At 37.8% G+C, this 16,799-nt stretch overlaps 1 protein-coding gene across 3 annotated transcripts in view; it reads right to left on the bottom strand.

Moving 5' to 3' along the window:
- The window catches only part of ERLIN1 (ER lipid raft associated 1), a 48,759-nt gene that overhangs the window by 18,316 nt on the left and 13,644 nt on the right, over positions 1-16,799 (bottom strand). For all 3 annotated transcript variants that reach the window (XM_074232610.1, XM_074232608.1, XM_074232609.1), the window contains 4 exons: positions 13,474-13,520; positions 11,757-11,818; positions 9,762-9,887; positions 7,746-7,819 (listed from right to left, as the gene is read on the bottom strand). In XM_074232610.1, the coding sequence (XP_074088711.1) occupies positions 7,746-7,819; positions 9,762-9,887; positions 11,757-11,808 (252 nt within the window). In that variant the 5' untranslated portion in view covers positions 11,809-11,818; positions 13,474-13,520. The remainder of the gene's footprint in view (positions 1-7,745; positions 7,820-9,761; positions 9,888-11,756; positions 11,819-13,473; positions 13,521-16,799) is intronic.

The following is a 16,799-nucleotide window of genomic DNA, read 5'->3' as shown; positions in this document are numbered from 1 at the left end:
TCCCCAAGGTCTTTTTCCTTGCCAACGGTAAACTTTCTACTTGTACCACTGATCCCAACTACTACGCCCTTTTTGCAAATCTTCATTCTCTCTTTATCTTGTAGTACCTTCTATGTGGGCTAAAAAGCCAATCAGACCACCTCCACCTCCTCCTTGAAAAAAATTTTAAAAAAGTTTTGCTTGGGAAAAGGAACTACATTTACAAAAATATTTGTAGCAGCACTTTTTGGGATGGCAAAGAACTGGAAATTAAAGGGATTTCCATCAATTTGGGAAATGGCTGAACAAGGCTATCATATATGAATGTTATGGAATACTATTATAAGAAATGAGTGGCCTGACTTCAGAAAAGCCTGGAAAGACTTGCATGAACTGATGCTGAGTGAAACAAGCAGAAGCAAGAGAACATTGTGCACATTAATAGCAATACGGTGTGATGATCAACTATGCTAGATTTAGTTCTTCTCAGAAATACAACAATCCAAAACAATCCCAAGACTCATGATGGAAAATGCTATCCACTATCAGAGAAACATGAAGAAAGAATGCAGACTGAAGTATATTTTTACTTTTTTATTGGTTTTTTTCTCTCTTGTGATTTTTTTTCTCTTTGTTCTGATTCTCCTTTCATAACATGACTAGCGTGGAAATGGGCAGAGGGGTGGCACAGTAGATAGAGCACTGGTCTTGGAGTCAGGAGGACAGGTGATCAGATCCAGTCACAGAACAACTACTTACTGTGTGACCTTGGGCAAGTCACTTCACCCTGACTGCCTCTCCTCCAAGGCATCTCCAGTCATCCTGATTCACATCTGGCCATTGAACCCAGATGGCTTCAGAGGAGAAAGTAAGCTTGGGGACTTAGCACAGCTCCTCCTCACTAAAATCTAATTCATGAGTTTGACATGGCATCATGACCCTCATGACCCTCATGGTCATCTTCAAGAACGAAGAACAACAGATCAATGTGGAAATATGATTAATATGATTGTACATGTATTACTTATGTCAGATTACATGCTGTCTTGGGGAGGGGGAGAGAAGGAAGAAAAGTTTGAAACTGGAGATCTTAAAAAAGTGAATTTATGATAACTATCTTTAAATGTAATTGGGAGAAAATACAATTAAGTTAGTGGGAAGGGAATCCAAAGATCCTTTAATGAAACTCAGAAGCCACCATCTTTTCTTCCTCCCTTTCACAGCCAAACTCCTAGAAAAAGCTGTTTACTCTCTTGTCCCTATTGCCTCTTCTCATTACTTCTCAATTGAGAGCTACCAAAGATCTTGTCATATTCAATATTTTTTCAGTCTTGCTCCTTGATCTCTCTTCCACATTGTTAACCAGCCTCCGCCCCTCCCCCACCTTAGATAAGCTCTTCTCTGGGTTTTCAGGATGCTGCTCTCTCTTGGGTCTTGTTACATTTCCATCTCTTTCTCCTTTGCTTGATTTCCATCTCTGACTCTCATTAGGCCTCTTTTCTCTGTACTCTCTCATGTACAAAACTATTTATAGCAGCTTTTTATATGGTAGCAAAGAACTGGAAATTGAGGAAATGCCCATCAGTTGTGGAATGGCCAAATAAGTTGTGCTATAAGAATATAAATATTGTGCTGTAAGAAATAATGAGCAGGCAGATTTCAGAAAAACCTGTAAAGACACCAACTGATGCTGAGTGAAGTGAACAGAACCAGAAGAACATTATACACAGTAACAACAACAGTGTGTGATGATCATCAGCGCTCATGGATTTAATTATCTCTATGCAGATAATTCTCAGGATGTATACAACCAAACCTTATTCTCCTACATGAATTTCAGTCCAAATACCACCAACTACCTATTGGAAATTTCAAAGTGGATATATTGTAGGCACCTCAAATTCACTATCCTTCCCAAAAAATTCCCCTCTAACCCCTAACTTACCCATTTCTTTCAAGGTACCATCCTCCTCCTATTCACCCAGTTTAATAAGTTCTAGAGTTAGCTGGACTTTTCACCCTCCTCCACACCAATGTTCAATCAGCTGCTAAGTCTAGTCAATTCTACCTCCACAACATCATTCACATCCAACCCCTTCTATCTACTAACAGAACTATCACCCTTGTCCAGACATCATCACCTCTCACATGAATATATACTGCAATAATCCCTACATCCATCTAACCTCTTCCTTCCAAGTCATCCTTCACATAATTGTCAATACAATATTCATAAAGTCTATACCTGACCATGTCAGGGCAGTGAGGAAGTGCAGTGAATAGAGGAGGACAGGAGTTCAAATCCCACCTCAGACACTTGACACTTACTGGCTGTGTAACCTTGCACAAGTCTTAACCCTCAATATCTCGCATCTGGTCCCTGGACCCAGATGACTCTGGTGGAGAAAGTGAGGCTGGCAACTTAGCACAACTGCCCCCCCCTCAAATTCAAGTCAAGTGCTTGAATTCACCACCCTGATGTAATGGTCTTCTTTGAGATTGAAAGATAAACATAATTATTATCTGACCATGTCATATTCTTGCTCGATGAACTCCAGTGGCTCCATATTGCCTCCAGGATCAAATGTTTGCATATAAAACCTTATATATTACTCATTTTCATGCATTCTATGGTCTGGCCATTGAAGGATACTTGCTGCCCCTCATACGACATTCCAAATTTTTCACCTATGTATTCTGTTCTAGGTATCCCTCCCCCATGCCTGGAATGTACTTTCCTCTCCTCCACATCTCGCCTACATCTCTTTCCAACTTCAGGGCCATTCCCTGCATGAGACCTTTCCTATTCCTCACAGCTATTGAGCTCTTCTCCTAGGGTATTTGTGCAATATAACTTTTGAGATATTGTGGCATAGCAGAGCACTGAATTTAGAAGTGGTTTTCAATCCCACCTCTGACAATGGCCAAGAAAATAAAACGGCATAAGTCCCTCAAACACAACTGTAGTTGAGTTACTTTCACAAGAAAGCTACTGGGAGGAGATAAGTCACCTGGCTCATGCTAGGAAAAAACCAGGAGTTCACACCACATTGAATAATGACCAAAAAACTCAATGGGAAACCACAGTGACTTTTCCTCCATGTAACTACCCAAAAATGACAGCCAGAAGTACAAGGATGATCGGAGAGAGAGAGGGAACTACCAACAAAGCCGGTGTCAGCAAATGGCAGCCTCCTAAGCACAACCAGATGTCCAGAAACATGTAATCTGTAGGGTTCCACGTCTAGAGGCAACAAAACTGGAGCACTCCCCTGTGGTCATCAAGCACTTGTGGTGGGGACCAAGAAAGTCCTGGAGAGCAATGCAATGGGCAGCAACCAACATGAACCTCCCATGCTCAGCCAGTGAGGAATCAGTCCATCAACAAACATTCATTAAACCTCTAGTATGTGACAGACCCTATGCCAAGTGCTGGACACAAAAAAGAGGCAGAAGGCAGTCCGGTCCTGAAGAAGCTCACAATAGAGAGGATGACAAAAAACATGTCTGGAGATGTCACGAGAGTCCTGAAGATTCAGCACAGAACCCCACTGATCCAGAGGGGAGGTCAGGCACAATCCAGCATTCCACCCATAACAACCTTAGTGGGGTCAAGTCTGTCCTGGCCCAAGGTCCCCTTTCATAAACTAAAGTAAAGCACCCACCAGTATCAAAAATTATTCTAAATCTAAAGAACACAAAAACAAAAGAGCAACTACTGAAGATCTTGAAGGAGACCTCAAAGAAAAATAAAAATGGATTCTCCACAACTAAGTGAATATGGGGGGCAGGGTTAAGATAGTTCAAATATCTGTAATTTTAGGGGATCTTGGAGGCTTGACACCTAATTAAGAACATGAACTACTTTCAGTGTACAGCCCTTGGTTAAATGGTAACTTTAGTTTGGGCATTACTGTTGCTAGACCCCCTCTTCTCGTTTTTCACCAAAAATCCCTCCTTTCCAATTCAAAACTGAGAGAAGGGGGAGGAAACAACTCATAATAAATAAGTACAATAGGTCTACCTAAGCCTGTGTCCAAAAACATGCGTCTCTAGGCGGCTAGAGCACTGGCCCTAAAGTCAGGAGGACCAGAGTTCAAACTCGACACTCAGACACACTGGCTATGTGACCTTGGACAAGTCACTTAACCCCATTGTCTTGCAAAAAAACCAAAACCAAAGCAAGGCAAAAAACATGCCTCTCTTCTGATGTCCGAGAACATCTCTCTCTCTGTTGGGGATGGAATGCAAAGCTTCCTATCAGCTTTCTGGAGTCACCAGCGGTCACTGAACCATCTTTCACAGTTGTTCTCTACAGTGTTACTATTCCATATAAACTGTTCTTTAACTCAGGATCAGTTCATACTAACTCAGATGCTCTGAAGTCATCTCCTGTGTTAATTTTTGTGATGTAGTGACATTCCATTCCATTCATACACCACTGTTATTCTCTTCTCGGCTTCCAGATCTCCCTCCTCTCTCTTTTGAGCTCTATCTCGACATGTGTCCTACTTGAGGCCCACTCCTCTCAAGTCTTCCTCTGCACCGATTTCCTCTTCTTTTCTCACTCCAGTCCATGTTATGAAATAGAGCACACACCCCGCCTCCAAGTTCTCTCTTCTACTTCCTTTTTTACAACACTCACAAATTCCCCATTCCCCCCTTCCCTTCCCTTTCTCAGAATAAAGCCATTTTCCTTCCAGAACCCTGAGCTGTTTTTAACATTCCCCATACCCTCTGAGGACATGACCACTCTCTTCTCCCTTTGTAGAACATTCTCACTGTTTCCTTAAGGAGCTCCTTCTAATTGCTTGAATCTATTTTACTAAGAGCTGGCATTTATATAGTAATTGAAGGTTTGCAAAATGCTTTATAAATCTTATCTCATCTGATCCTAACAACTCTAAGAGACAGTAAGTGCTATTATCATTCCCATTTTATAGATGAGAATACCGAGGTAGTGACTAGTCCTAGTGAATATCTAAAACCAAACTTGAACTGAAGTCTTACTAACCCCCAAGTCCCCAAGTTGAAGTGAGCTAAAATTTTAGCCTCTTTTCCTAAGATATCAATTTTTGTTTATGTTCCTGTGATTTCTCTGGATGGTGTTTCCTGGGGTTTGGTTTGGTTTGAAACCACTTGTCTACCAGCATTCCAAGACAACAAAGGCAAAAGGATGAAAAGCCCATGCCACAAAGCAACGTTTAGAGCATAAGGGTATTTTTTTTGGTTGTTTCATTTTAATATTTTGTTAACTGTATTTCAATATAATTTCCTACATAATCTTTTATATTTTTATTTTTTGCACTTAAGAACATTATTCTGAATGATAATCTGATGGGGATCTATGTATTTCACCAGACTGCCAAAGGGGTGCATGAAACCAAAAAAGTTAAGTTATCTCCTGAATTTTTTAGGGTTGGCAAAAGACCATAAACAATACATGATAATTCTTGGAGACAAGTCATTGGAAAACTGCCTGTCAAAGAACTCAATTATCTTTTCCCAAAAATAACTCCCTGACTTCTAAATTTCTCTATTGCTGTCACTCTCCTCTCACACCATATATAATCACCAAATCTTGTCATTGCTACCTTCCCAACAATTCTTAGAGGAGTTCTTCTCTCCATTCATACAGCCACAGTTCTAATGCAAGCTTTCATCACCTCCCAACCAGGCTACTGATATTTGGTCTCCCTGCTTCCCATTACTCCCCAAGCTGATTAACAACCTCCACTCAGTTGTCTCAGGGATTCTTCTAAAGTAGACAGATCTGCTCATCCCAGTTGAGACCCTTATCTTGGGCTATTCCAATAAACTAACAAACATTCCTTGCCTTTAATCTCTCTTTTCCTCTTTTTTTTTTTAAGGTTTTTGCAAGGCAAACGGGGTTAAGTGGCTTGCCCGAGGCCACACAGCTAGGTAATTAAGTGTCTGAGACTGGATTTGAACCCAGGTACTCCTGACTCCAAGGCCGGTGCTTTATCCACTATGCCACCTAGCTGCCCCTCTCTTTACCTCTTATATACATCCTGCACACACTCAAGTCAAACTACTTTCCCAATAATGACAGGTACTCCTCTACTCAAAAACCTTCTATATAAAAGCATGTTATTTAAGGATCGGGTAATAAAAGAACCAGATATATTCAGACAAGAGAAGACAGTGACAATAATCTTTACACATCTAAAGTTAGACCACTAATTTCAAGTTAACTTATTCTGTTTGACCTCAATGAGGCAGATTTTGGCTCAACCAGAATAAATTTCCCAACAATGACTGCTATCCAAAATGGTGTGGGTTTCTCCAAGTTGAACCCAATCTATACTCCCAGATTATCTTTCACTACTTCCGGACACAAACCCACTCATGGTGGACTACTACAACTGACTCCTAGGAATCAAGGATAGAGAGGTGCAAGCCAACATATCACAAGCCAACCCTTCACTTTAATGAGGAAGAAGCTAAAGTCCTGAGAAGTCAAGTCACTCCTTCAAAATGACAAGGTAGTAAGTAAGCATTCTGGTAGCTAAGAAGAGCCTAGATCTTCTGAAATAAAACATATAGTCTCTCCACAAGACAATCAAGTTTTTGTATGTATACTGACCTACCCAGAAGGTTCTTGCCTCAGTCATTTGAGTCCATTCACTTGCTACTCTTCTACCAAGTCTCATCTGAAACCCCACTTCCACAAAGTCCCTTCAACTGCACCAATCTAAATCATCTCTCTCACTATAAGCATTCAGAGCAACAACAGACTGTATGAAGCCCATAGCAATTCAGGCTTTGTCAAATCAGCTCTTGTTGCCGGAATCTATTATTTAACCTTTTATTGTAATTTATCTTCAGATCCTTTGTTTTGTCTTTCAAACTAGAATATATTTTCTAAAAGCAGAGGTCATACTTTCTTTCATGAATATATAGTATTTTGGTTTACATAGGATACAATATTTGATATATATTTCATGTGTTTTTTGCTTAAAATAATTACCCAAGACAATGATCTTAAACAACAATAAAACAACTTTTTCTTACACCTTTTACATTAATTCCCCATACAAATATCTATATCATATTGATCACTATCCCCTCTATCCTAGCCCCTTTTCCACTGTCTCAGTTCATTTTCATCCATATAAAGTATACATTTCTTCAATTAACATACTCACAACAGTCTATGCCTGCCTGCATATGCATATACAAATGTGTGTGCATGTGCACTCAACTGGTCCTACTTCTTTTACATAGTCTTCACGTGTCTTTCGATATTTCTAAAGATTGCTCAGTTATCATCTACAATTGCACTGCCATCAATATGTGATACAACAGCCATGCCCTAGTTGTTAGACATATAAATTATAGTATTATAAATATCTTTAAGTCTTTTTTTCCTTTTTTTAATAAGGTTTATAGTCTCAATGAATGATTATTATAACAAGGCATACAATTATTTTAATAAATAATAATAATCCCAGATAGAACAAAAATTAATAAAACTATCTTGGAAAGCAATCTATTGAATGCAGACTTGACAGCATTAAGATTTACCTTGCTTACTTTTTCCTTTCAAAAGCACTCAAAGGAAATGGATGGTAACTGAAGTACTAAACAATAATTTTTAAATGTACCGAGTCATAAAGTCACCAAGCTTTTTATTAGGGATGATCCAACAATTCATTACTGCTCTTGAATACAATGTGTTGAATGAATGAGATCTGATTCAGAAGGTCAACTTCCTCAAAAGCCTTCCAGGACAGTGGGCGTACCTGTATAGTGAGACCAGGGGCCATGGCATTCAGATCTTTCTGTAGGGCCTGCTTCAAGTTTTCATCTATCTGATCTGTTTTGGGAGGCAAGAAAACAGCAAAAGTTAAAAACATACAAAATTTTTGCTATTCTACTAAAATTTAAACAAAAGCTATCATTGAGCAATTAGGTTATTGAGTCAAAGGGTTATAAAGGGTTATAAAGGGTTATAAAAAGGTTATAAAACCATGTCAACCCTTGGATCTAGCAATGCCACTATTAGGTCTGTATACCAAAAGAGATGAAATACAAAAAAGGAAAAAGAGCCTATATGTAACAAGAATGTTTATTGTAATTCTTCTGGAGGTAAGGAATTAGAAATTGAGGAGATATCCAACACTTGGGGAAGAGCTGAACAAACTGTGGTGTGTGATTATGATGGAATGCTATTCTACTGTAAGAAATTATAAGCAAGATGCTCTCAGAAAAACCTGGAAAAGATGTAAATGAATTGATGCAAAGTGAAATGTACTATGTACAAAGTAATAGCAATATTGTAGGAGGATTGGCTGTGAATAACTTAGCTTTTATCAGCAATATTGTGAATCAAGACAACTCTGAAGGATTAATGATAAAGAATGCCATCTACCTCAGAGAAAGAGCTGATGGTGTCTGAATACAGATTTAAGTATACTTTTTTAAACTTTATTTTTCTTGAGGTTACTTTTTTGGGGTGAGGAGATCTATGTTTTCTTTCATAATACGATAATTATGGAAATGTTGCGTATGACTACACATTTATAACTGTATCAAATGGCTTGCTTTCTCACTGAGGGGCAGGGGAAAGGAGAAAGGAGAGAAATTTGGAAGGTTTAAAAAGAAATGTTAAATTGTTTTTACATGTAACTGGGAGAAAATAAAATAATAATTTTTTAAAACAATGAGTGACAGCAAGATGGTGCAATGGATAGAGCACCAGCCCTGGAGTCAGGAGGCCCTGAGTTCAAATCCATCCTCAGATACTTAATAATTACCTAGCTATGCAATTATGGGAGTCACTTAACCCCCTTGCCTTGCAAAAAAAAAAAGAAGTTATGGCAAGTTGGTTCTAGACCTAAATAACGATTCTATGTTTGTAATAGTTTTCTGTAGTCGGAAAAGTGACAAGGACTTTCACATCAAGGAAGCAAGAGGTTAAACAAATTGCTCAAAATTAGTCAATCAGTGGATAATTTTAAGACTAGTCTATGAAGTCAAATATTTCACTAATCTGAATGCTAATATAAAAAACAATATCAAGTTTTCACTCTAATAACCATGTGTCTCTTTCCACAAGACATAATACTTGTTTAACTCATATTTTCTCTATTGTCAGATTAGTGTGCTCACCACTATTAGGTTAACAAGTGATATAACAAATGTGGATAGACTAAATCATCTCAAAGTCTGTGAGGTCAAATGAAATTAAGCTCCATCCTATAGGGTTCAGTAGATTTGAATCAAATGATAGTTCATAATTCTCAAAGCTCAATGTTGCCAATACGGCCATCACCAAAATATGGCACATCCTTTCCTAGTGACAGATTTTACTAGCAACTTCCTCCTACCCTAAAATGATTTTCAAGTCTTCAAGAAAAAGAGAAGTAACTCCTCATTTTAATGACCTAGTTTATTCAAAGAAAACATTCTACTCAAACTTCAAGAACACTACAGAATGAATACCCCTGCTAAGTACCAGATAGTTGTTTCACTAAGTAGATAAAATTTATCCAATCTCTACTTAATTATACACCATGATTTTAAGAAAATATCTACCCTTAAAATGACTTTTTCCGAAATCTAAATTTATTAAAAAAAAATTAACCTCAAATTCTGTTAACCATTAGACAGTTATTTTTATAAGTTTAAGAAAATTACTCTCAATAAAACACACAGTAAATTTTTAAATCAATTATCATTTCATATCGGCATAGTAGGTATAGATCTACATAATCAAAATGTAGCGGGGGAGAGGAAGGAAGGAAGCAAGCACTCACCAAACAATTCAATGTAAACTTCCTGAAGAGTATGGGCACTGCAGAACTGGTTCAATTCATGGTGTATTTTATTGAAGATTAAAGTCTTGTCATAATCCGCAGTGTAGTTCCTCACAATATCAAATACTGAAAGAGAAGTACACAAGACAGCCTTCCAAAACATTACCCAGCATAAACGAGAAGAAAAGGTCTCATGGCTTTTTTAGGGGTACTCAAGCATTCTTTCTTGCCTCTACCTATCGGGTATAAACCCAAAACCTTGGGAAGCACAAAGCAATGGCCAAAAAAATTAAGACATTTTCACATAGCATAGTCATAAATACCTTCTTTGGTTTCTGTTTTTCAAAGAAAACATAATCAACAAAAACTAGAAACATGGATAACTTGATGCAATTAGAAGAGCTGATTCCCAGAAAGATTCCCCTATCCCCTATCAGCCTATCCTGAAGCAAAGAGTGGCCTCCACAGCCATCAGATGTGGAAGTTCCTTAGCAGGAAAGAGAGGGATTTTTCACTGTTCTCCAGACCTCCTGGCCTGACAAAGGTAGCTTTCCCTGGGGCTCCCTCCTCTGGTCTCAAGTCTCATCCCCCTAGTGATGAAAGAGCTTCCTGGGGAACCAGGTCAAACAGAGGTGACAGAAGGCTGGGGTCCTTTTCAAGTATGCCACTCAAATCTGGAATGACAATGGCATGTCTTTGCCTCATAGTTTCCCAGGAACAGAGTATGCTTAAGTATGGAGGTTTAAAGTTTGAGGGGCTTGCCCATCATTATGATTTCTCCTTTGCCTTTAGAAGGCAGGTTGGTATAATGGAAAAAGTGCTATATTTGGATTTAAAGGACTAACTTCTAGATCCTAGCTCTATCACTTCCTATGTGTGTGACCTTGAACAAGTCACTTACCATCTCTGGACCTCAGTTCTCTCAGCTGCAAATACAATAACTTTAAGATAAGGGGGATGAGCCAGATGACTTTGATAATCAATTCCATCTCTAAATCTATCTTTAATTCTAAAACCTTGAACACCAAACCACTACAATTTATTTTATATATACTTTTAATTTTGTATTTTATTATAAAAATTATAACAAATTATTTTACTTGAATAAAATACTAGCTAAGCAAACTATATGCATCAATTGCCTTATGAAGAGTGAGAGGAGTGGTAGGACGCTCTATAAGCTGTTTGTAAACAAGAGGAGGAGATGGCAGAGTCCATGCAAGGGTTGGGATGGTTTCCTTGTGACTAGGAAGGTTCAGAATAAGCCCACTTGGGAGGAATTAGCAAGAAAGAGAACACAGGGCTTTTGGCCAGTCAAATAAGCTAAAATGAGTTTCTCTTTCTCACTACTACTTCTGCCTTAAGGTGAACCCCATTTTGAGCACTGACTAAATACCTCCCATAGGGCTGGTAAACTGAGGCTACTAAATAAGTAGAAAACACAAGTCCTCCTGCCTAGAAGGAGTTCAGATGCAAAGTAAATCATGTACACACAAGAAAGCGTGACCCTCAAGGTGGCATACAAAAAAACAACATTAATTTTGTGGTCATATAATAAGCATAAAAAGAATTGGAAAAATGAATGTAGGCTAGAGTTTAGAGGAAAAAAGGAGTGCTGAAACTGAGGCTCCAGGAAAGCTGAGAGTGAGATGGGTAAAAGATGGAGGTAAGCAAATTCTTAGTAAAGGAAAGACTGTGAACAAAGGCAGGGAGATAGATTGAGTTACATCTCTTGGTGAAATAGTAAAGAATTTGATTAAGGGATCTGCATCGTAAAGTATCAAATAACAGAGTGAGAATGGTAGGATCATCTCTGAACCCCTGCGCCTATTGTCCTGGCACTTCCAAATTGTGAAAAAAAAGTCAAATGTCTTCAAATGAATTGTTATTAACAGTTTACTCTTGCCTTAAAACTATTAAGTTAATCACTTTCCCAAAAATCAGGTATCTTTTTATTCAGACATTAGCAATAACAGAAGAGGATGGGCACAATACCTGCAAAAGGAGCCAACATATTAACAACTTCTATTCGGTCAATATAGATCATGACCCCACCACTAGGAGGAAAAAAAAAAGACATGGAACAAGTAAGTGAACTATAAGATACCTAGCTATAAAAAAACACCCGCAGAATCATCTACTCAAATATATTACAATGAGTCACCTCAGCAAGATGGAAAAAATCTAAAAACATTTCCTATGTATACCCAGATGACATTATCAACAATGGGGATGTATTTATGTTGCTCTCTCCATCCACATACACCTGGTTTTTCTTGTAAACAAATGCACATACAGTCAATTCTCATCATTCATAATAATTATGTTCTATAAAGGTCCTGTGAACATAGAATTAGGATTATTGATCCAGTGGCCCCAGGGAAATGCAAGGACAGGTCACTGCAAGCCTCTGACCACAACATTTTCCTCTTCTTTTTTCTGAATGCACCCATATCATTGATGCACTAACACTGAACTCACACATTCAACAACATTAAACTCATAACTAAACAAAACTTATACAAAACTTACCTAATACATGTTTAAGACACATCATAGGGAACATTAGACAGCACTTCACCACTATCCTTAGAAGCCAATTTAAATTGCAAAATCACAAACAAAAATGCAAAAAACTTGGCACTATATAGCAAAAAAAGATGTTTGTATATAGTGTTAAATAAAGCTGAAACAAGAAATCAGAGCGAGTCACTGTTCAATTTCAGCTGGTAAAATGCATCATTCTGTGTCCGCCCACAAATGACCATGAAAGTCCCACAAGTATTGATTTTGGAGTCACAAAGGAATTTTAACAAATGGACAACTTCACAAATACAGAATCCCTCTTTAAGATGACAATAGATATGAGTCATGTAGTCTGATTAGGAAACTAACTCTCATGAGAAATAAACCTCATTTAACATGAGTAAGATGATCAATTGAAAACCAATAAAAGAGGCAGCTAGGTGGTTCAAGAGATTGAATGGAGCATGGGCCTTGGACTCAGAAAGACCTGAGTTCAGATTTGACCTGGGCAAGTCACTCAAGTCTGACTGCCTCAAAAAAAAAAAAAAAATTAAGTGACTTCCAAATAACCTCTAAAAGCAATCCATAAAAAAAAAAATATGAGTAATACAAGAAACAAAGAACAGTCTGCATTTTTATAAAAAATATGACTAACAAAAGAAACAAAGTCTCCACTTTAATAAAAAGTATGACTAATGTAAGAGACTAAGAAAATATTCACTCTCCACAGGTAATTAATTATGAGGTATCTAATATTACATATTAGTCTACTTGAATTTAGTGTCTGAGAGGTTCCTCATATTCTTTTCTTCTTTGCACAATTCAGTGTTTTGATTTTATTATTCCCATACTTTGGACCTAGACGGCTTTTCTCTCTTTTGCATTCATCTCAGAGCGTGTTATTCCATAAAGATGCCTAGGTGAATGGTCTGTAGATTTAACGCAGTTCTATCATGTTACCGAAATTTCCTCATGGAATTCCCTTTGGTTCAATGGAATTTAAGACTATTGATATTAAGGATATAATACAAAGTTTTTATTTACAACAGGCCTTCATTAGAATACTGAGTTCAGAAACATTCCTAAGTTTGCATGTTTGAAGGCTCTCTAAACAATTCACAGATTGATGAAAGGAAGTTGCTATTTAATAAAGGGAACCAAAAGCAGGCAAAGGGGAAAAGCTTACCTTGTTCCACAGGGCACATTTTTAACTTCATCAGTTTGAAGTGTTGTCTAGAGGAAAAGAGAATAAACAGTCAAAATATATTCATGTGCTCCCCAAAGAAATACATGCTCCAGAAGCAAGCCTTTGCAGAGTACAAAGTTCCTGAGATAACAAGGAAAGAAACAGTTCCACTATTTTGTCATTTCTCCCAAGGAAACTGGGATATGTTACAGTTATTAACAGTTATTAATTTTTTTGGCTACAGCCATTCTCAAAAACTATCTCCCCAATTTTATAGGGATCCTGATGCATAGAGGTATTAATCGAGAAGCACCATGGCAGCCACTGAACAGCACCAAAGAAGAGCTGATGGGTTCTAGATGCTGGTAAGGAAACCACCACCATATTTCTCCCCTCTGGGTCAGGGAATCTGGGTGAGGGTGTGTAGCCACACAGCTCACCTACAGGTTCATCTACATAGCATACAGGGACAGTCCAGTAGGCCAAGAGACCATGGATATGTCTTTGACCTTGGGCATTGGACTCTCCAGATTCTCAAGCTGTGTAAAAAAGAGTGTACATTAAATTTGCAAACTTCTTTCATCCAAACTTCTTGAATTCCAGCTAAATTGGTCAACTAGCTGTTCTCCTCTCTACCTTGCAGAATCCTGCCTTCCACCAAAGCTAAGTTGAGGTATCCCCTCTTCCATAAAGCCTTCTTGCCAGCAGGAGAAAACAATTCATCAGATAGTATTTGTGCAAGGATGTTAGTCTTTGAGGAACATTTGGACAACTTACTATATCATCAGGACACAAAGGAAGTTTTCCCTAGTCTGTTTCTGCATAAATATTTCCCCTCTCTCTCAATTCAGATTTACCTTCTAACTCTTTAGAAGCCTATAGTGCCAGTGTTTCAGATGTGGGTTTAGACAATTTTGACTTGGAAATGGGTGCAATGATAGATATGGGGAACCTAAAAAAAGCTAGGACAGATTTTTTTTGAGCCTAGTCAAAGCTGGCCTTAAAATAAGGTGAGGCTATCACTTGTTCAACTTTATTTTTGAAATTAATTAAAGTAAAGGATTTTACCTCTGGTTTTAGGAATTCTCACCTTCTGATGATAATTGTCTTCAGCTCAGTGAATGTCTTTGATTTGTTCCTAGGTCTAAGCACTTTCTTAAGTGTCCCATTTTATAGACCTGGTTTCAGCATGCATGTTCATGCTCTCTCTCGCTCTCTCTCTCTCAGTATGTCTGTCTGTGGTGTGTCTCTGGGACCCTTTAGTGTGAGAATAGGGTGGGTTTCCCCTTGGTCTGACACCCCTCTGATGAGAGAATTTGTTCTGAGGTACTTCTGACTCTGTGTTCTGTATGTGTTTGTTTAAATTGTGTATGTTGAGGTAAAGGCAGAATCAAACTCTCTACTATCCCCGTCTAGTCCACTTGCTGTCCAGTCTTTTAAGTTTTAAGGTGTTGGGGAAGGGGATGGTGGTGGGAGGAATTTTCCCCCTCCCCATTCTCTGTCTCTGGGCTCCTTATTCTTTTTTACTGAGCCTGTCCTGCTGCCCAAGAGGGCTGGGACTTTTGAGTGAGTCAAGAAAGGTGGTACTTAGCAATTGTGGTAATTGGAATTTCTGTGTCTTAAGAACTTTCAAGATTTCTTATACTTAAGGAAAAATTTTTTACCAACCTAGGCTTGATAAATTCTAATGTTATAGATTTAGTTTTGCTTTAAGATTGAATAAGAGAGGGGGCAGCTAGGTGGCGCAGTGAATAAAGCGCTGGCCCTGGAGTCAGGAGTGCCTGGATTCAAATCTGGTCTCAGAGACTTAATAGTTACCTAGCTGTGTGGCCCTGGGAAAGCCGCTTAACCCCATTTGCCTTGCAAAAAAAAAAATTGAATAAGAGATAGCTAGCACTTTACAAGTTCACAAGTGATTTATTTCATGAAGTTTTGTTGATTGTCCTTTTAATGTCAGAAATATTTACTGTTTTTAAGAAAGAAACACGTTTGTTTTTGCAAAAGTTTTTATGGAGTAGGGCCTGCTAAATTTTCAAATCTGTACACTAATTTATTGCAATAATGTATTTTCATAGAAAATTTCTATTCTTAGAAAATTGGAAGCTGGCATTGCAATACTGAATCAATTAGCAATTAAGATAATATTAAAAAGTATTTTAAGTGACAGACAGCTAGGTGGCACAATGGATAGAGCACCAACCCTGGAGTCAGGAGGACCTGAGTTCAAATCTGATCTCTGACAATAATTGTCTAGCTGTGTGACCTTAGACAAGTCACTTAATCCCACTGCTTTAAATAAATAAAAAGTATTTAAAATGACTGTAATAATTGCAAGTAGAAAAAGTTCTTGCTGTGTTGATTTAAATCTGTTGCCATTCTATGATATAAGTAGAATTATACTGGTATTTTGAAATTATCATGTATATAGGATTAAATTCCTGAAGAATCTCATTTTCTTTTTGAAATTATTATGAGTATGTGGGCAGAAGTGAATAAACAAAATTAAAATCCATTAAGATAAGGTTAAAACTAAGAAAAGTTCTTTATTGCTTTGTTTTGTTCTCAGAAAATAAGTTTTCTGTAGGGAACTACACACATTTAGTGAAGAAAAATAATTCATATGTCATCTTATTCATCTGAATTTGGAACATCTATAAAACTATATACAAATTATTTGAAAGTCACCTAAAGATATTCTAATTGGTTTTTTTTTTGTTTTTTGGGGGGGTTTTGCTAGGCAATGGGGTTAAGTGGCTTGCCCAAGGTCACACAGCTAGGTAACTATTAAGTGTCTGAAGCTAGATTTGAACTCAGGTACTCCTGACTCCAGGGCGGGTGCTCTATTCACTGCATCACCTAGCTGCCCCTTATTGTTTTTATTTATTTTTTTAAGTTGGTTTTTTTTTGGTTTTTGCAAGGCAAATGGGGTTAAGTGGCTTGCCCAAGGCCACACAGTTAGGTAACTATTAAGTGTCTGAGACCGGATTTGAACCCAGGTACACCTGACTCCAGGGCCAGCGCTTTATCCACTGTGCCACCTAGCCATCCCTCTTATTGTTTTTAAAAAGATTCTGGAAGCCGTTGGTTTGTTGCTTATGTTTATGTGAACATGGATAATAACTGAGCATAAAAGAGAAAAATTTTTAAAATATATGTTTCTATATGCATTTTGGAATTACTACATTTATACAACCCAAATCTTTTACTGTTTGTTTTGAAGCAAAATCACCTGTGCCACACAAAGAAAATAATTGGGGTTTTTTTCTGTGATGCTCTCTTGCTGTGCCAATGTGAAATTATAACCTATGTTTGAGCCTTGTGAGCTG

Source organism: Macrotis lagotis, chromosome 4 (assembly GCF_037893015.1).
Source record: "Macrotis lagotis isolate mMagLag1 chromosome 4, bilby.v1.9.chrom.fasta, whole genome shotgun sequence".
NCBI classification, from domain to species: Eukaryota; Metazoa; Chordata; class Mammalia; order Peramelemorphia; family Peramelidae; genus Macrotis; species Macrotis lagotis.
The sequence above is the reverse complement of the archived record's forward strand: the minus strand, read 5'-3'. Positions and strand labels throughout refer to the sequence as shown.